Source organism: Stegodyphus dumicola, chromosome 2 (genome assembly GCF_044657685.1).
Source record: "Stegodyphus dumicola isolate Sdum_Otavi_A_Nest chromosome 2, ASM4465768v1".
Lineage (NCBI taxonomy): Eukaryota > Metazoa > Arthropoda > Arachnida > Araneae > Eresidae > Stegodyphus > Stegodyphus dumicola.
Window position 1 is genome coordinate 88,101,458 of NC_140769.1, and position 22,733 is coordinate 88,124,190.

General features: G+C 31.5%; 1 protein-coding gene across 3 annotated transcripts in view; it reads right to left on the reverse strand.

Annotated features, from left to right (window-relative positions):
* Rich (Guanine nucleotide exchange factor subunit Rich) overlaps positions 1 to 22,733 on the reverse strand; it is a 153,066-nt gene that overhangs the window by 95,227 nt on the left and 35,106 nt on the right. For all 3 annotated transcript variants that reach the window (XM_085810847.1, XM_035353446.2, XM_035353445.2), the window contains exons 9-13: positions 17,476 to 17,620; positions 13,180 to 13,222; positions 10,711 to 10,863; positions 9,246 to 9,425; positions 534 to 572 (exon numbers count right to left, since the gene is read on the reverse strand). In XM_085810847.1, the coding sequence (XP_085666973.1) occupies positions 534 to 572; positions 9,246 to 9,425; positions 10,711 to 10,863; positions 13,180 to 13,222; positions 17,476 to 17,620 (560 nt within the window). The remainder of the gene's footprint in view (positions 1 to 533; positions 573 to 9,245; positions 9,426 to 10,710; positions 10,864 to 13,179; positions 13,223 to 17,475; positions 17,621 to 22,733) is intronic.

Here is a 22,733-nt window from a genome sequence, read left to right on the forward strand (position 1 = left end):
TACAATCATATTACATACCACATCATTATAAACACATGACAAAAGTTAAAAAAATAAGAATTCCAAGAACAAGGATTTTAATTACCAGGCTTTTTTTAACCCCTCTGAAAGTAATTTTTCAAAACCCATGCAGTTTAAACATAAAACTTGACTTTCCACTTTAAGTAACGGACATCAAGTATTTATGAAACAGCTATCAGTTAAGATTAAAAAGTAATTGAAGAAAAAGCTGAATCAATCCCCCCCAAAAAAGAAAGTCTGGAATTTAAAAAAAATGAGGACTAGGTTTACATCGTGAACATTCAAAACAGTTAAACCTAATTACTTATTCAAATTCATAACACTCCTACTGTAATTTTACAAAAACATTTTTTGACAACAACCAATTTTTCAGAAAAATCAAAGAACAAGTAACAGCCTAAATAACACATGTTAATAACAATGGTTATTACTCTGAATATCCAAATTATTTTATTTACAAAAAAAAAAAAAAAAAAAAAAAAAAAAAAAAAAAAAAGGTTAAAAATACTTACCCTTATTGGCCAATTATTTCCCAGATATGCATAGGGTATCTAATAAGAAATAAATGTTATACAATTAAAAATAGTAATTAAATTTGAATTAATGAATTTAAAACAGTATCCTTATGTAATATTTAAAAATATTTTACACGTAAAGAATGCCAAGTACTTTATGTCAATGCTTAAAATTATCTTTATAAACACAAAATGACTAATATCTAAATACTGTTGCATAAAATTAAATGAATTCATATGGTGCATAACATCATACCACATAAATACAAACTGAAAAATTAAATGTGAGCACACATTGCATAAAAATAAAATGTGCTAGTGAAATTTTAGAAAAAATGTGAATTAGAAAAATATTCAAACTTTAAATAGGGAATTCATAGTCCTCTAAATTGTTTACACATATCACAATATAAGCACTGGGATTACAGGAAGAAGGATTCAGTTATGTAGTTAGTCTTGGAACAAGGGTATTCCATGTTATGACTGTTGTGTCAATTATTTCAAACTGAATTTAATGGCTATGTTTAGTCGTACTATAAGATGTCATAAAACTGCTGACTTTTTACTGTTAAGTTTTAAAATGTTAAGTCTAAATGTTAAGTTTTTTTCATAAAACTGACTACTTTCTGACTGTGCCAAAAGCTGATAAAAATATAAAGTTTATGGCCAAACTGCTTTTTAAAAAGGGAATTTAGGGAATAATGTACATTTGCATTAAACTGTGGATAATGCTTTTCTTTAGCCATCAAGTTCAAATTTTACATCAAACTATGATTGGAGATATTATTGACTTAATAAAATTTCTGTACCAATCTTCTGATTTCAACTGACTTTATCAAAACAGCATTATTATAATTCAAACGGCAGAAATGATAACTCCACTTGTTTCATTCTACATCTATGCATCTATGCAGCCAATGTGCATGTTTCTGAGATATTATATAATCTATTAATAATCATATACCACATATTCTTAGCTATGCAAGCATTCTATTCATAAGATTTTAATTATTATTATTCGTATTACACTTTTCTCAAGATTTAATCATAAATATTATTCCTCCAGATTCAACAATAAATATTATATATCATTCTCATATATCTGAATTTTATATTTTCTTAGTGATAAAGTTACACTTACACTCCCATATACACAATTTCACTTATCATGGTTCCGAGTAAAAAAAGTGCTTTTAAGTTGTTACACTGCAATTATAATTACAAAGTAATTGCATAATTTAATTGTAATTGATGTGATGCATTATAATAATAACTGCAATAATATTTTAATTATAGTTATAATGCAACTCTGATATATAATTGCAATTAGGAAAGTAATTACCCCTGATAATTTCAATTATGCAGCCTTGGGAAATTGTTATAACAGTTGAAAATTACAGTAAAATGCAGCATATCTAAATTGGTTCATCATTTTGGACAACAAGTTCTTAAATAATAAAAAGGTATGGCGACATAAAAAAATAGTAGTATTTCGTGTCTGGAAACCTGCTGCTTAAACTCTGCATATACTGGAATTTGTGGCAATGACATAAATTATGAACTAGTTCTCTATTACATGATACAAATATTTTTCTTAAATGAGAAAAAGAAATATAGTTACAAGTGGAATGTATTTACAAGAACTAACTTTGGACGTTTCATGCAGAAATAAATACACATGACTTTGTTAGGCAAATATATGTGTTTATAATATTCAGCGATATACATATGGATTTGAATTAGTCATTTAAGGGAAAGCAAAGACTGTATGCCTATGGAATGAGATGCCTTCTTAGAGGGTTTGTTACAGGAAACTAAATACAGGAAATGAAAATTTAATTTTGCCTTCCTGTCTCAGCAAAGAGATCAATTACATGGCCAAACTACATGTTTCATAATCTTATCTCACTCAATATCTGGGCAGCCTCAGCTGACAAAAAATTACTCTGATCCATAATCCTTCTGCTTAACTCCTCTGTGTATTAAAATTTTAAAAAACACTATAGATTATGAATCCTTTTTTTTTTTTATTAAATACAACTTTGTTACACATAACACATATTTTCAATACATATTTAAAAGGCACTATTTACTTACAAGTGCATCTCACACAAGCTAATTTCCACAACTTCAGTTACAAATAAAGAAGCATAATACTGCTAAGTGCCAATAGACGATTTCTGTAGTTTGTAAAGTCTATTTTATTCTATTCTGATTGGTCCAAAAATTTATATTTGTTTGACATGTTTTGCATGACTTAGCAGATTTTTATCTTTCAGTGCTTAGATTTTTCACATGCATTTTACAGCTGATTTGATAACTTTATTGGTGTATAAGGAGTTAAAACTAGTTTTCACCATAAAAAAAAAAAGGCTAATTTAAAATCTATGCAGCAAATTTCTTGCCATTCAGAGTGATTCGGAATCAGAGCCTGAACTGTTAGGTATGGTAGGAGTAAAAGTTCTCTAGATGACTTCTTGTAGATATCTGTTTATGGAATGCTTATGTGTTGTATAAAAACATAGCTGTAAGCACACAAATTTACAGCTTCAATTGAACATTATCATTTGACAGACTGAAAGGTAAACAGCAGAAGGTAAAAGAAAAGTCTTCCTGAATGTTTATCAGCTTCACTAAAACTGGCAGAAAGACACGCAATTTTATCAACAGGGGGAAAAAAAATAATAAGAGCTGGTACTATGTGTGTTTACTGAAGGAAAACGACAACAGTAAAAGAATTAGCCTCTTGCTTTGTTTTAACATCACTAAATCAGAAATTAATTATCACACTAAATCAGATCTTCGGAAAAAAAAAAAAAAAAAAAAAAAGGGAGAGAGAGAGAGGTTAGGTCAATGTAATTGTAATAAAATGTAACTGTAAAGTAATTACATATTTTATACATACAACCTAAAAGGTGATAGTTAGGTGCTGATGTCAGAAGAAAGAACATCTTCCAAATAATAAATATTATTTTATTTGCTGTAAAAAAGCTGTTCTAGATGCTTAAAAATATTACAAATATTTATTTTAATAACATTCTCCCACTTACAAATGAAAAATGAGCAAAAATTGCAATTAAAAAAAAAGTGAAAATTTTTGGATTGAATTCAGGGAAAAAAAATAAAATAGTTAATTGTTTAATTATTAAACAGGCCTTTATTAAACATAACCCATATTTCAATCAATACTCAAAAGGCATTACTTTGTTACAATTTGATGCACTTGAACGACCAATTTTCCACAGCTTCAAATAGAAATAAATGAATATAATATTAAGTGTCAGCAGATGGTAGTTGCTGGTATCTTTAATTTGAGGTTGATGCAAATAGTATAAATAGTTCATAAATTTACTGTATGGTAATTTTGGCTATCAGAGATTACAGAATATTTATTTGACTTACATTGATTTCTATACCCATACTCCTTTAAGATACTTTCATTCTTGATTCTAGAATTCAGCCTATTCACATTAGTGTTTTGTTATCATAATTCCCTAGCAATTCAAAGTTCTATTTATCATAGAAGGACTCCAAAAGCTAAAAATAATGATACAAGTACTTGGTAGCTACCAGTGTACTATAAGGATAGGAAAATTAATGATACAGTCAAAAGTCTTTAATCCGGAATGATCTATAATCCGGATCTCAAAGCTATAAACTTTCTGCGCATAATACATTTACGCATGCACATTTAATGCATAACGGATGGTATAAGCTAAGCTAAAATCATCTACTTATCTATTTCAGTTACTGTTGCAGATTGTGTTGTTCCTTAATCTTCGAACTGGATCCAGCTTATTATTTTTTGCCGACTGTTAGAGCAATTTTATAAAAAGTAAGCTTGAACTTTTGATTATGTCAAAAAGAGTTTCCAATTCTGGAGCTGCCAAAAGATCTACAAAGTGAAAGCATGTTTCGATGTCCATTAAACAAAAAGTGAAATTGCTGCAAAAAATGGATAAAGGCATATCCTTTGTTTCTCTAACCATTCCGAAATCTGTTTATCAATTTCACGCTGCTCTGCGGGGAAGGGGAACGTCGCGGCGCGCAATGAACTGGAAGTTGATCTGTCAGCACTATCCTTATCTTCAGGGCAGACGTTTTTATTTTTTTTTCGGCTTATAATTCATTGCTAAATGTAGCATTTCATCTCGATGTACTCTGTCTTTGATATGATTTAAATCAAATTCATTATAAATATCACGAATACACATCAAATAGTTTTCTGGTTGCAATTTTATAATTTCGACTATGCATAATGTATGCTGTACGTATGCGTGCGTTGAAAGAAATGTTTAATAAAGCAAACAAATAAATATTAAGCCTTTTTTTGTAAATTTTGATACCCTTTAGATCACAATTGCTCTTTATTTCATAAATTATGGTTTCATATTTTTAATTTTGTAATTTTTGCATGCCATCTTACCAGATTTAAACTGATGATCTATAAACCGGAAAAACCGATAATCTGGAATCGTCGAAGTCCCAACGATTCCGGATTAAAGACTTTTGACTGTATTTATTTCTACCATTCTTGGAAATAGTACATTATATTATACTATATGGTACACAAACTATATTTCATTTTTTCTCATGTGCCTTTTGGAAATTAAATTTAAAATGTCAGAAGGTCTTACATTTATAAATATTAAGCGATAAAGTAGATTCTAATATATAATATGTTTGCATTACTTTCATACTAGAGTATATAATAAACAATTCAATATAGCACTGTTGCATAGAAACGACTTTATTATTTAATGCTAGTTTTATTTTACGTACATAATTTATCAATTGCACTTAACTGTAATAATGTATAGTTGACATTATTACAGTTAAGTGCAATTAAATGAATATTAAATGAATATTCTACTTTATGTATACTAAATGAATATTTTTATTTTTATATACTAAATGAATATTCTACTTTATGTAGTTTTTGCTACTATTTCCATTGAGTCTTTGAATGTATTACATGCAGATACAAGGGTACTACTATAACAACTTTATCACAGAAAAGTTTAGAATTAAGTGTTACATAATTCATTTGTTGACAAACTTACACACACATTCATATAAAAAGTTGAATCAATTAGCATTAAATAAAAGAAAAGGCCATTTTGCTGTAGACGAAATACTTAACAGTTTATTTTGCTGGTAAAAGATAATGTAGTAAAAGGCTATTTATTGTATATATGCCTTTTAATTGGCATACTATTAAAAACACTTTTAGATAATTAGCTTTGTATTTATTAAACTGCAATTCCCAAGAAAACAGCAAAAGCAAGTTTCAACACTGGCTAATTTTTTAAAAAAAATTTAAGGCTTAAAAGGTTAAAAACAAACACAATGCAAATTTAAAAGCAGAATATTTCCAATATAGCCCAATCATTTCTGAGGAATTTGACGCAATTGTTTTTTTCATACTTCATACCTTCATTAGTTTGCGAGATATTGAAAATAATGTAAATATCGAAGCAGCTGTTTTTCTTACATGGGCAATGATCGTGGCAGCTGCTGTAGTGTTTGTTTATAGTTTTAAAGGGCCTCAGTTTGGATTTCGTGTGCTGAAAGCCAGCCACTGCTATTTTTAAATAAAAATATGCCAGTGGAAGAAGAGGAGATGAAATGTTACTTCTACTTTAATTTTGTTTTGATACGTTATCGCTTGCTTATCACGTTGTAGTAGAAAATGAGAGCTAAGTTTAAGAACTGTGATTTCGTTTGAAGTTTGTTGCCTTGTTTATAAGATTTTACCGTGGTTTATTGTGTGTATTTACTGATTATATTAACTAAATAGTACGCTTTAAATACTCTTTACAAGTACTTTATTAATTTAGTTATGAATATGGATTGTGAAACTCCTAAACGTTCTTCTGGCAAGCGTCAGAAGAAGCGAAAGTTTCATGGTAATCGTTTCACAACACCAGACAAGCAAAGCATTTTTGTGAGTGCTTCAGCAAGAAAACTTAATTCTAGTTGTTTTGAAAACGTAATTGTTGATTCTAAATTTAAAGGATATAGAATTTTGGATATCGAAATTTTATTCAGTAATATTTCCAAGTATCTGTGTTGTAAACAATGTGGATCGGATGTACAAGTGTGCGAAAACAACACTAATGGATTATCTTCAAAATTTTTTCTGCTTTGCGATACTTGTGGTGAACTGACTTCTTTTTATTCTTCGTCTATGATGGGTGACAAGAAAAACATTCCAGAAATTAATGAAAGATTTATGTATGGAATGAGATGTATTAGTCAAGGTCTTGCAGGTATGCGCACATTTTGTGGTGTAATGGACTTACCACCACCTATCCAAAAATCTGCATATTATAGAAAATTAAGAAAAATGCTGTCGACAACTTCAAAAATTGCTGAAATGTCTATGTCGTATGCTGCGAAACAAGAAATTGAAGCAACTGGCTGCTCAGACCTCACAGTTAGTGGGGATGGATCATGGAAAACGCGCGGCCATTCATCACACGTGGGATTTGCGAGTGTAATTGGTGCAGAAACTGGTAAAATTTTAGACATTGAGGTACTTTCATCATACTGTAAAGGTTGTGAATCTTGGAAAGGGCCAAAGTATGGAGCACAATATCTTTTATGGAAAGCAAATCATGAACAAAAATGTATAAAAAATCACGAAGGATCTGCAGGTAAGATGGAAGTTGATGGAATATGTAAAATATTCAATCGTTCCATAGAAAAGCACAGTGTCCAATATGTCAGCTATATTGGGGATGGTGATACGAAAACATTTTCTGAATTGCAGAAAAATCATAACTATGGAAGTGATATTGTGTTGAAAAAAATCGAATGTGTTGGTCATGTACAGAAACGAATGGGTAATAGGTTGCGACAATTAAAAATCAATATGAGAGGAAAACAATTGGCTGATCATAAGCCACTAAGTGGAAAAGGTCGATTAACAGATAAAGTTATAGATCAAATCACAACGTACTATGGTAATGCTATTAGGAGCAACAAGGGATCATGCATGGATATGCGTAAAGCTGTGTGGGCTATATTCTATCATAAACGTTCTACCGATGATGAACCTCTTCACGAATTTTGTCCACAAGGTGAGAATTCATGGTGTGCGTTCCAAAGAGCAAAAGCTGCTGGTTCTGAGAAAGGATTCCAACACAAGAACAGCATGCCAGCTGCAGTGATGGACTGTATAAAACCTATATTTAAAGATCTTTCAGATCCCAAACTTTTGAAACGTTGCTTTGGGACAAAAACACAAAACTCCAATGAATCATTTAATTCCCTTGTGTGGAAACTATGCCCCAAAACAAGCGGATCGAGTAAACTTATCGCACAGCTTGCTGCATATGAAGCAATTATATCATTCAATGATGGGAGAATAGGTCGACTTGAATGTATAAAAAGAATGGGCTTTCGTGTAGGACAGTATGCAATTGAATCAGCAAAAAAAGCTGATAAAAGTCGAATTTTTGATGCAGAAATTCGTAGTTCAGCTATGAGTTTAGAAAGTCGCAGAGCAAAACGCATGGCAAACTCTGTAAAATTTGAAACTCAGAAAGAAATAGAGGGCATTCTATATGAAGCTGGAAAATTTTAAAGCTGCTTTATATTTTCTTTAATAAATTAAAATATTCTATAATACTTGTGTTATATAGATCTCTATTATATAGACTATGATCAACTTTTAACTATCACTTAAATTTTCTTCTTTTATTTAAGTGAATTTGCAAATTTTGTATTTTTTCAAAGAATTTAGCTTTTTTTCGAAGATATTTGTGCCACGTAAGTATACATAAGAAGTCATATTTTTGTCATTTTTTGATGTTTCATTCCAAAATTTATTAATACACTGGCAAATAGTCATAGTTACGTGTATAAAATGTATTTTTTCATGAAAGTTCAAAATAGATTACTTTATTCATAAATTTATACTTTAATTGCATTTATCTCAAAACGCTGTTTTTACAACTTGCGCGCAGGATATTTCCAAAACTATTTAAGTAACTCTTTTGCAAATTTGTAAACACTTAACAACAATTATGATTACCCTTGTGTTCTACTGACATTGATATACATTGTAAATTAACACTTTTATGACCATCTTAAAAGCAAAAATTATGCAAAATTAATTTTTATATATATATTGTAATATTTAAGAATAAAAATTTTAAAATAATTAATATATAATAGAACAAAATTAGAAACTAAATCTTTTCTTTAATTTAGCATTAAATTTATTACTAAAAAATAAATATAAAATTAAATATCTGGCGCGCAGTGAAAAGTTGAATTTTCGAAAAATGAAAACATAATTTTATTTAAGATAATTTTTAAGTATCTAAATATTAAATTTTCTTCATTAATTATTTTTTTATTTTATTATAAATAATGGATCTACATACTCTGAAAGTTTTATGCATATAACTGGAATAGTTGTTTTTTAAAAAAATGAGAAACATTGGTCAAATTTTGAACATTTTCGGATTGTTAAAGGTGTACTGTCCCCTTAAATAGTTCTTATAACAAGAATATTCCTAATTTCCTTAGAATAAAAAGTGCTACTTTTTACTGAGGAATTTTTGCTTAATTCACCTAATAATTTTTCCATGTGACAGTGTATATCATCATAATCTGTGCAACTTAAAGTATATTGTCAGTTCATTGCATGCACCATGATTGTTAATATATTTTCAGATTATAAAATGTAAAACTTACAGGAATTACAATCCATTGTTTATTTCCAAACAACATTTGATCCCTGGAAAAACCAACAGAGGCAGGAACTTCATGATCTTGCTTGCGATCAAATGATGTAGGTTTGTTATGAATGATATCAGACCCAGCACTGATATACAGCCTATCTTCTGCTTGAAGAAAGACATGCTCCCGTCCAGTCTTAGAAAATTAATACAGTATTTAATACAGTTTGCACAAAATAATTTAAAAGAAAAGGCATTTTATAATTAAAAATTTTTGTACCTTAATCCTTCCAAGACAAAGGTGGAGAGAATAATATTATGTGTTTTCAAAATTAAAACAGTAATACTTCTATTAAAAAGGTATTTTTAATATAGTGTTTTTATATATGTAGGCTAAATACAAGGTTGTTATTGCGATTCTGATATTAGAACTTGCTAAATCAATCAGAGGCGAAGGTTTTGTGAACATGGCTATTGAGGATTTTTAAGATTTATTAGCAGAAGAAAGAAGAAATTGACGAAGATTTGATAGAAATGGCATCTGAAGCTGCAAATCAAATCGATTCTGAAAACACTACCACTGATGAAGATTGTGAAGCTAATAAGTTAACATTTTAAATGTTAAAAGAAGGTTTATGCTAAGCTGAAAATCTCAAGCTATTTTTGAGTGCAGACCCTTCCGCTAAAATAAGCCGAAAATTCAAAAGAGAGCTGCAAAACTGTCTAGGTCTATATCAAGAATTTAAAATGACCGAGTAAGAACTAGTAATCAAACAAAATTACAAATTTTTTAAAGAGGGAAGAAAATGCAAGAACTTTTAATGAAGAATGAAATTTTGAAAGTGAAAGCGATCTTATTTCACTGAAAAAACATTCTCTGTTGATTATACTGAACAATGACAATGAACAAATTTATTAAACTAAAGTTGCGTTAAATTAAAATATGTAATATTTTTTGTTTTTTGTTATACATGCATATAAATTTTAATAAAAATTAAGTTGTTTATGTATAATTAAAAAAATATTTTTAATACGTTTTCGGAACGTAACCCCCCTTTTTATACTGCTTTTGGGTCTCATACAACATGGTTTCACACAACATGGCATTTTCTAGGAACCTACACTGCCTACGCTGTATTTACCGTGTTATACGAGGGTTACTTGTATATCTAATCTTTTAAGTACATTAAATACACAGATTCGCATTACTTTTTAAATGGGTTAAGTGCTCAACCTATAAACTGCTACAAGACTCTTATAAAAATATTTATTACATATATATTTCTTAAACAATAGTAAAATGTAATATTAATTTCATTTGAATAGAGATAATATCTGAATAAGGATTCATTATTAAAACATAATTAAAATATTTGAATAAGGATACTATAAGATTAATGGTATTTTCATTTTTTTCTTGCTTGTGGTACAATAACATTTAACTAAATATTTATTTTGTATTTTTATTATCAAATACTAACCATTCCAGCATTTACAGTTAAAGCACTTTTAACAAACTGAAACACAGCCACTGCTTTGTAACCCCGGTTTGGTACAGATAATTCACATTTCTTTCTTGAATGTAAACTATTTACTACAACAGTCCACAGGTGGTATCCCTCTGGTCCCCACTCCTAAAATTGAAAAATATACAAAATGCTATCATTATAAATTCTAATCCTGTAAATGACAAGCCACAGTTAAGTAAAATAAGAATTATCTTTCTAAGATTTTTTTCAAACAGTATTCTTCCCCCCCCCCCCAATAGCTTAAGCAGGAATTCAGAATTTTAAGGAATTAAATTCTTAATTAAACAAATCTCAGAAATAAATAGATAAAATAAATTTGCTTTAACTATTTATTGGTGATAAATTGATGCTTAAATCTGTGTTGGAAGTATGGAACTAATTTCTTTTTTTTATTGGCATGACAGACTAGGGTGGTCCAAGGTATTCAATATAACCTACTTCCACACTCTAGTCTGTACTTGGACCTGAATTTTAATAATGTTAATGCCATATTAGAAATAGTTCAACCATCAAAGCCTTAGTTTTCTTACATGTTTAAAAATTTTAAAGAATAAGAATTCATCTGGCAAATGTGATCAAATTTCATGCAGTTAATATTTATGTATTTGATATCACTTTTTTATGCAATTTATAAGGTTTATTTTGTATCTCTATTGCTAAAAGTCATCAATTTTTACAATAATTTTGTTTTAGAATTCTCGTTTCAAAAGCAGTTAAATGAGTTTCTTGTACAGCCCATTTTAAAAAAAATAATAAAAATTACAAATGGACACTAATGTCAAAGTCAAAAAATGTACTGGTAAGCAAGATTAAAGAAATACAGTCTTAGGATGCACTTGCCTTCTGCGGAATTGCATGCAGTGAAGTATTTTCAAAGTTGCAGTACCTCAGCATTAAGAAAAGTATGCATTAATGGGCATGATAAGCAATTTTATTTGAAAAAAGATAAACAATAGTTGTGGAACATGAAAACCTAGGATAAGCAACTTAAAATTTTTATATGTTATATCCAAAACTTGTATCTATTAATTATCTAACTAATAAAGAATATTCCCTTTAATCTCCTGCTGGGATCATTCGTGCAGGTTTGGTGACATCCCCCCTCCCAACTTTCGTGGTTGAAAGGATTTCATAATCAAATAAGATATTTCACTTTCATATGTTTACTACCACAAGCAAAAATTAATAAAGCAAAAAGCAAAGATTTTCGTATGCTCAACTATCCAGAATTTTCACATATCCAACATTTTGAGGCAGTTTTAATTCCCTTTTTATTTGAATTCAAATTTGCGGTCATAACTTACTTGGTACTCTAATCGTGCCCGTTCAACAACATTTACATTTTTGATATTATTGAGATAGGAAGCGAGCACAACAAAATAGCGACCAAGCCGCACAGAAGTTCAAGCTAAAAGTGGTGCATTTATCCAATATGGAAGCTCGCCAAGAGGAAGGTTTTGGAAAAGTTTCAGTTCTCAAAATTGTGACTTTAGGTTTGAATTAGTTACATCATAGCATTATGCAAGCCATGCAAGGTGAACTGTTTTAGAAATGAAGCAATCTAGAGAAGTTATTATGATTTTTAGAATAGAGAGGAAGAATTAAGAGGGTTAGTTTAAATTACAATTTTGATTGACAAATTTTTTATCTTACATATAAATAAATTAAGCATTTTCAACCTCTTATCTAAATTCATTCCCCATTTTCCCAAAATCCTTTAGACTCAAGCACCCACCAGCGGTCGAGTGGTAAAGTCACTGAACACTGGTAGTTCGGTCCGAGGTTCGAATCCAACAAACGGGCTGGCTGCATGGGCATTTTCAAGGTTTTCCCCATGTGTAACGTGTATACGAGCCAATTTCCCTTAGAAAGGCCTCCCCGAAGACATCCCTCCCCTTAGGCAGATAGCCCTAGTGTGCTTTGCCATAATTAAAATAAACCAAACCTTTAGACTCAAACAGTTTTGCATTAACAAAGATCATTGCTATTATCTGAGCTCCTAAACATCATTACTACTGATAAAACATTGCTCTAAGTCCTACATTACTGCAAGGACTAGACTGCTTTTTATGACCGACTATTTACTTTTCACCCACCTCTTTTTATTTTACTCACATTTATTTTTACATATAAAAATTAAAAATAAAAATATTTTCAGAATTTCTTTAACTAAGGACAAAGTAAAGATTTTCAACACTCTACAAATTACCTTCGTATTTGTTGTTACCATTTTTCTTTCATTTGTTTATTCCTTAATTCATTAGAAGTCATTGCAAATATAAAATTCAATATAATAAAATTAAATAAATGAAAAATTTAACAGTTAATATTAAAAACTGCTTTGTCCATTCTACATAAATAATCATATCACAAACTATAAAAACTGAGGGAAAAAGTAAGATCAGTAAAACAATATTATACCAGAGATGTAATTGTTAACACATTCTTCATTATATCAGCTGATCTAAAAAAAGATAAAATTTAATATAATGAAAAAATACTGTTACAAAATTCAGAATTTATGATTTTATCACAAACAAATATATATTTTAAGAATTCAACAAATGATATTCATGGAAATGTATTTGAATTTCGATAAGGCAGAACTGATAGGAACAGATAAGAATTCCAGGTAATGATCTGGGTTGGGTTCAGTTGCATTCTATCGTACAAAACCAGTAAATTGGTCATTCTGTACCAAACACAAGACTAATTATCCCCCTCCCCCCCCCAAAAAAAACTGAAAGAGCTAAAACTTTAGAAACTTTAGTAAAAACAGATAAACTATTCTTACACGATACATAAAAACTGTATGGTGAAAGCTAACGTGTACAAATGACAAATAAAATGCAAATGAAAAGGGATAAAATTATGTGAATAAAAAGAATTAAAACACTAGATCATATGTACGATACTTATAATAACATGTTGGGAGGCTTAACCCTCTGAGCTGCGCAGAATTTTAGATCTGGCATTGAAGACCGGTATTTAAACAGTATTTATTAATTGAGTCAGTAAATTACTTATTTTAGTCTGTATTTTCATAAATGTACATTCATTAAGATGATATTTACATTATTAAAGAAAGTAAGAAAGCTAAATATCTTAAATTATAAGCTAATATATGCCCAGTAGCAAAACTTCTGATGACCGGATAAAGTTGGCCATAACGTTCAGAGGGTTAAAGTACGCATGAATGAAAAATGATGAAAATGAGTATGTTAAAACACCATTCAATTAATATACAGTAAATACATTATTTATTAAACCAAATGGTAAAATCTTATCTCTCTCAAAAAATGAATCACACTAAAACTCGGTTTTCCCTTATTAACATCGATAATGTTAAAATTTAAAGTATTAAAATATCTCTGGCAAACATAGTTAAAACTTACACAATTAAAATGTCATATGAACAGCAGGACATAACAACTTGCACACTCACTTTTTAACAAATGCAGCTATGTGAAACTAACATTGATCTACAAGGTTGTTCAATAAGTTCACGGAGCGCCATCTATTCATCAATATTAGACCTAAAACTTCGATGCCATTTTCACATTTGTTCTTTCTTAGGAACACGTCAAAAGTTTCATTTCGATCTGTTCATTTATTCATTGTTTAACCGCCCTTTATATCTAACATGTTGTGCCTTTTTTTAGGTATGGATAAAATTGAGCAAGGTGCAGTTATCAAATTCTTTGTAAAGAAAGGTTTAAAGGCAATGGAAATTCATACCGAAATGGTGAATGTTTTGGGTGAATCTTCTCCTTCAAAAACAATGGTTTTCAAGTGGGTTAGTTTATTCAAAAGTGGTCGTACCAGCCTTGAAGATGATCTGCGAGAGGGACGTCCAAAAATTGCATCAACACCGGAAATCATTGGAAAAATACAAGATATAGTATTGAAAGACCGTCGATTGACTGAAAGAGATTTAACAGAGGCTTTAGGCATTTCATTGGGCACAGTGAGCAATATTTTGAGTGCTAATTTGGGTTTCAAAAAACTCTGTGCAAAATGGGTGCCGCATTCTCTAACGATGGAGCAAAAACACATTCGGATGCGACTTTGCCAGCAACATTTGGAGCATTTTAAGAAGAATAAAAGCGACTTTATCCATCGATTTCTCACAATGGATGAGACTTGGGTCTACCATCATGATCCTGAATCAAAACAGGAGGCTAAGGAGTGGTGTGAACCCGGCTCTTTGGCGCTGAAGCGAGTTCATGTGCAAAAATCAGCTAAGAAGGTGTTAGCATCAGTTTTTTGGGATGTGAAAGGAATTTTGTTTATAGATTACCTTCAAACTGGCAAAACAATTAATTCAGATTATTATTGTAACCTTTTGAATCAATTAGACGAAAAAATTCGTGAAAGAAGACCTGGATTACAGAAGAAGAAAATCATTTTCCACCAAGATAACGCACCTGCGCACACAGCTCAAAAAATCATTGCTAAAATAACTGAATTGAAGTACAAATTGTTGCGACATCCAGTCTATTCGCCAGATTAAAATAAAGTCATTTTTACAAATAAAAATTGGTTTCTTCATTTTCGTTCCGCGAACTTATTGAACAACCTGGTATCTTTAGTTGAGTTAAATTCTTCCTTTATATTCCTGCCCAACTCCCAGTTCTCAACTGCAGTTTAATGATTCATAATTTATTTTTTGGTCTCAAATCTTCTGTCATTTGTTTAGGCTTCTCTGCTCGGTTTGTAGTTTTTATGTCTAAAAAAGGAACAGATTGGTTTAGCAAATCGACAGCATTCTTGGCCATTATACCTGCTAGTTCATTGCCTTTTATGCTCACATGTCCTAGAATCCAGCAGCAAAGAATTTGAAGCCTCAACTTTTCAGGTCTGTATTTTGGTTCAAAATTTCAACAACTAAAGCGCAGTCTCCATAAAGCACTGGATGAATCAAAGTGAATGATGAATTTTCACAAGCATAATGCATAGAAAATAGACATCAGTTTGAAGTGAATATAGAGCAAACCTGGTGCAGAAAGGACTAAGTTTCACATCAAGGAGGAATTTCAAAATGCTTTATCATTTGAACACTGATCTCTGATACACAACATTTCTCAAGCAGAGAACAACACCTCAACGAAAAGAAGGCACACACAGGAGTCGTGCTTGGAATAGTACATTATATGAATTATCGAGCAGTGGAACTTCAGCCGGATGGTTGGGTTGCATCATTATATTAGAATAATAAAAAAAGAGACAACTTTTCTTACCTCAACTGAAGCAATGGTTCAAGACATTCTAGACAAAGACTCTGGAATGGAGATGTTCTGAAAGCTCCAGAACAAATCTACAGATGATGATGAACAGGATCTAATTTTAACAACACAAAAAACCATACAGACCTATAAATGATCATAATTAGTTTTAGATCAGATAACAGCTGTGCAAATGAGAAGTAGAGAAGACCAATCAACTCCCAAGGACGTCTTGCATAAGACTCCCAGAATATTTAAATTCCCTTTCCCCCCCCATACATAATATCTTCAAGTTTGAAATAAGCAAAAGGAAAAATTGAGCTTTTTGTTGAAAATTTTACACCTAAATAATTTGCCTGGATCAAAATTTATCTCAAATAATCATAAAATTGATAGTAAAAATATGAATATTTCTTGATTTAGGAATGCTGCCAAGTTTATGAATATGTTTAGCAGGGAACTAGAGCACAAATTTTAAAAATCCCCTGAATCACATTCAGGCATGATTGTTGAAAACTTTTGAGTATACTTTTAAATGCTAACAAGGGGGGAAAAGTGAAGTTATTTATGGGGATGAATGAATAACCCAGAAAACCAAAGAAATGAAAAGTATTCCATATCTAAGGATTCTAACAAGAATTTGAGGCATGGCCTTTGAATTTTAGACATAGCATCTGATTATAACTCATTAAAGTAGAAATTTGAGAGAATAAAGCAATTATAGATTAAATGTGGCAGAAGCTGCTGCAGTGTCAAGATAACTTGAATTAATTTTGGCAGTGATCTTGATACAAGGACTTGATGATTCAAGTATTAGTTTTTTCTCTTTGAGCAATGCAAATTTCTCAAAGATATCTGTTCCAATTAATAACAGTTTTATCTACCAGATCCGATTCCTTTTTTTAGCAAAACGTGACTGTCAGTTCATTACATTTATGGTATGTACAGCTATTGCAAATATAATAAATCTCATTCAAATTAATCTCTTACTATCTGTGTTACTTTTCAGTGTTATGCTTCCATAAAACATTTTCTTTAACAAGGTATATTTTCACTCCATAGGAATTCCTTAACTTTTTGGCAATGTTTTGTTTCTCTGAAGAGGGGAACAGAAAATTTTCATTTTGTTCTTTCAAAAATGGCAGAAACCTGCTAGGAAAAAAGCACCTCAAAGATAAAAGTGTAAGGTTGCAAGCAGTTAATGAAGGATGACAGCACAGCTGTAACATGGTGGCAAAAATTTATTGCCAGCTTACACCATTCTCATTTCCGAGTAGCAATTTATATACAAGTACCAAAAATAATTTTCATGTCATTCAAAAAAGTTTGAGTTATTATACATTTTAAAATAAAATAACTTATCAAGAAAATGTAACTTTAATAGACTTCATCTACAGGAAATAATTCATTATTTTGCCTCATGGAAAATTTTGAATATATTAAAGTTAATCTATAAATATTTTTAAATTATATAAATGAAAACAAAACTCACCCATAATCCCAACCCAAACTGCACATTAGAAGTGCACCAAACACACTCCAGAGTGCTAAACCTCCTTTTTCCCAAGTCATAGCCAAAGCTCCACCATCAGGTGTCCATTTTAAATTGGATACTGCTCCAGCTGCAGAAGCTACATCTTCAGAAAAAGATATTCTTGAATGAATTTCATTTACTGCTACATTCAAACAAAGCATTATATAATTAAAATGTTTATAACACTTTCCTGAAAAACATACAAAAACTTAAAACTACAAAACATACATTCTAAATATCCATACACTCATTAGAAAGTTGACTCATTAATAGCTTTGGAGAGCATTTGCAAACTCATCATTGATTAACTTTTTCAAAGCTAATGCAAGAATGGTAACACCTATTCTAAAATGGTTGCACCCTAAAAATTCCATACAGGAACAATCAATCAACAGAACTGAACAAGCAAGAAACACCTGAAATAAAATGCTTATCTTTTTTGAGAAACCGAGCCCCCCTCCCAATGTTGAACATGTACACAACATTCTGTTTTCAATTAAAAAAAATCAGAGAATTGCAGACACTGAACATAGTACAACATCAACACTACACACAAGTAAAAACAGAAATGTGCTATGCACATACCTGGGTTACCATATGGATAGTTTTTGCCAACACCATCATCAGGTTTTGACACATAACTATATAAGCAACACACTGCACCTGCCTCGTAAATAATTTTTTTGTGTCTTTTCGGTGGAGTGTAGATACTAAGGAAACTTCTTTTAGTATCAGAAAACATAATTCTTACAGTACATCGAAATAAAGAAAAAGAAAATTGTCATGTCATTTCAGAAAAAGTTTGATTTTGTGTCAAAATACCTATATTAGAACAATGCTATATATAAATCTAATATATATCATAGTCACGCTTTCGAGACACGAAGAATGCAAGTTGAATTTCATCATTCGGCCCAGCAGAATGGGAGATATAGAATTATCCCTTTTTGTGTGTGTGTGTATGTGTGTGTGCATGCAGTGTACATATTGGGGTAGCCTAAAACTATTTACAGTTGAAGTAATAGTCATAAGAACACATTCTGAAATTTAAAACATCTTATTCTTTCAGATCTTTTCCTTTAATGAAATATGCACATCACAAGTATAATAAAATCTTAATGCAAAATTTATAAAAAATATTTAAAAAGTGATATAAATAAATATTTAACTTTCTGTGCATTTTTATTTAAATGTGAAACAGAAGAAAAGAAACAAAGTCCTCCAAATAATGCAATATCAGAAAGTTGAGTAAAAAAGTTCATATATGGAAATTTCCAAATATAATTCTGTAGTACTAGAAAATATACAAAATGTTAATGAATAAATTCAAAAAATCAGAGTTCTCTATCACATATTATTTTATGTTTAAGCTGAAACTATATAATGAAGAGCCAAAACATTATGACCACCTACTCAGTAACCTGTTGTGAGACCACTGGCCTGCAAAACAGCTGAAACTCACCTTGGCATGGATGCCGCAAGTTTCTGATATATGACTGGAGACAGGTTGTGCCAAATGTCTAAGCAGTGGCCATGCAAATTCGAGATATTCTGACACTGTGGTGTTTCAGCTCTGAGCTGCCGCTTCATGACATCCCAAATGTGCTCTATTGGGTTAAGATCTGACAGTTAGCTAGCCTGAACATTAATTGGAATTTGTCACTATGTTGCTCGAACCACTCCAACACAATTCCAGCCTTGTGACATGGGGTGTTATCCCTCTGGACGATTCCAGTTAGGAAGACAGATGCCATGCAAGGATGCAATTGATCTGCTGTTATGTTCAGATAGTCCACAGATTTCATAGTCTGTTCTACCACAACTAAGTGTTCTACAGCCACACATGAGAAGTTCTGTCAAAGCATAATACTGCCACTACCAGGCTGCATATGACCTACTGTACAGGGATGGGGGGAGCAACTGTTTGCCTGGAAGACCGTGTACTCTGACATGATCATTGAGATGATATATGAGAAATCATGATTCATCCAACCAGGCAACTTTCTTCCATTTATCCATTGCTAGGCTCACTACAGATATAGTTGACAATGATGTTGGGTCAACAAAGGCATACAAGTGGGACTTCAGCTGGACACTCCCATACCCATATCCAACAGTGTCCACTGCACTGTGTGTTCTGAAACACTTGCACTTTGACCTGCATTATATTGGGCTGTCAGCTGAGTCACTGTCTGGAACCAATTTAGCTGTACCAAGTGGGACAGTTCCCGCTGTTCTGCTGGACAGTCCCTTTCTTTGATGATGTGTGGACATCCAACACCTTGGCATCTACTGCTGGTTTCACAATCATTTATCCACTTTGCATAAGTGTGCCCGGGCTCACCGATAATCTAGGACAATTGAGAGTCTGTATTCTTTGTTCCTACGCATCTCATCGGTCAGTTCATTGACAACAATGCTCATTTCAGCACTCTTTTCGAAGCTCTATTTAATCAGTGTGCCACTTTGGGCACACCCACAGAATTAAAACGATAAGTGTTATCTTCACAAAATTTTACTTGTTTAACTTAATTTCCCCTCTAGTCCTAATTAGACTGCCTACCTTTTTTTCCCAATCAAAACTCCGACTTTAAAAGGTAGCGTGCCGGAAAAGGTTATCAGAAAGGGACACCTCAAGGTTTCAGTCTAGGGCTCACTTTATGAAATATCTTGGCTGATACTGCTTTAAATTTAGAATTTGACACAGGTAAAAAAGTTCAAGCATATGCTGATGATTTCTTAGTCATCATTTCTGGTAGTAGCAGACTGCGAATTGAACAAAAGGCTCATAGAACTTTAGAAAACTTGAGCAGTGGAGCAACAAATATCAACTTAATTTCAGTATTGATAAAACCAAATTAATTTTGTTTCCTAAAGGCACTAAATTACATAGATCGCATCCATGTACTAAGTAGGACAACATTACTATCTCAAGAAGTTTTACATTATAATACTTGGGTTTTAGTCTTGATTCTACACTTAGTAAATTAAGCTCGCCCCTTCTTTGACCAGTTTTTAGCTTTTGCTTCTTCCCTTTTTAGCCAAAAGGCACCCCCTCCTCTTTTGGCTGTTTGGCTTTTCTCTGAGGCTCCCTTTCTTAGCTGACGTGCTCTGCCTTGTTTTTTAGCCTAGTGGCTTTCGCCCACCTTGGTACTTAGCACCTGTCTCCTCCTGCCTAATATGAAGTGAGAAAATGGAGTGTCTAGAAGCATGGATTCCAACCCACACGTTGGCGGCAATCGTTACGAAATGCCGCAGTTGTTTTCAGTAGCAATAGTGGTTATAAGAGTTTGTTGTTGTTATCTCATTTCATACATATATTTTATTTGCATAAGAGTCGCACCATTCACCTATGATTGCTGCATGTGGCTCATGAGCCATGCTATGGAAACTTCTGATATATGTATAACAAAAATGGTTTCTAAACATTTTTAAAAATATTTTTGATGGTGGATAACACAGATGCAGGATTATGAAGTGATGAGACATGTAGCATAAATATGGTAGCAATTTTGGGCATCTTAACATTTTCTGTTATTGGTGCACAGCATTTCTGGATGCAAAAACAGCTACATCATTACAGTATGACCAATCTTGATCAGTTATATTTATGCCTTTTCCACATCTTTATTACAATATATTTGATGAAAGAAAGGGAATTGGTGACAGGTTACCAGATCTGTAAGCATGGGAAGAATGCATAATTTCCAAATAATTGGCTAATTTTAGGTTTAATTTTGAAAATTTTAATGTTATGTCTGCATTATTAGTGTTATTTAGGCATTAGTGTTATTTAAGAATCATATGAGAAGGATTTTTTTAATTTTAAAATGACATAGCTTGGAAAGGTTTATTTTAAGCAGTTACTGTTATTAAGCTGGAAAAAGAAAATAATTAAATTTAGAAGGAAAGTTAAGGGGCTAATGAAAATCAAAGTAAGATGTGTATCAGTACAGCAGTGACAAACTCTCAGGAGAGATAGAGTACACCTAGACGATGAGAAATCATACAGCAACGCATGGTCAGAAATGCTTTCCTGGCATGGTAGTGACGACACAAAATGCAAAAAAGAAAGGATACAAACAGTGAGATAAAACATGTTTAATTATGTTTAGTACAGTAGAAATCTACAAATAAGAACAAAACCAAAAAATGATTGTCATTAAAGAAGATTTCGAAATTACAACCAAGGACTGTGATGCATGCCTCACTTCTCTGAAGCATTGAAGATTTGCATCATGAATGGAAGATTGCATGGAAGATGCCTGACGCACGATTCCTATATCACGGTCTGGGTCATAATTTTGAACACCTTTGATGATGCTCGTTGTCTCATTATGTTGTTTTTTCTTTGTTTTTGTTGTATTCCGAATAATAAACATGATTTCTTATCCCGTTCGTGTCCTTTCTTTCTTGACTTTTATGTCATCACTACCGTGCAAAGAAAGCATTTCCAAGCATGCATTGAGGTGTGATTTCCCATCATCTAGGTCTACTCTATCTCTCCTGAAAGTTTGTCACCACTGTACTGATACCTTGTATACTGATATATATACATGATGTGACAGAATTGATTGTCATAACCTGAAGGGGTCATAAAGCATATTACAATGAAAATTTTCATATAGGAATGTATGAGTGCAAGTGATTCATCTAGGCATAAAAAAAAGAAATAAGATCTGAAAGAAAGCACATATTATTTATCTGCAGTATAGATAAATGCTTCCTTACTACTGTATTTAAAACAACTGCTAAAAATCGCTTCCATCAACAAGAATAGTACATGCTTAGTATAATATTGATAAAGTGATTTGCTTGTACTGTTGCTAGCAGAAGACAGTACATGGCTTGCATGGCAGAAATAGCTGCCATCTTAAAAATTGCATGCAGATCACTCCTTCAATGTTGCCAAGCATGTACTGGGAGTATACATATGCAGTTTATGCATTCTGCAATGTTTTTATGAGAAACAGAAATGAAGCAGTACAGAAACATAGCAAAATTTTATTGAATCACATAAGCACAATTTCATTCTATCACATTTTTCTACCTTTACGGCAAATTGTAAATTTCTTTGTTTTTTTAAACAAAGAAATTTACCATTTGCCATAAAGTTATTGAGGTGCTATTTGATAAAAAAAAGTTATTGAGGTGCTATTTGATAGTCTCTAAAGAAGTTAACTCCAAGCCATTCAGAAAATTCTGAAGTGACTCAA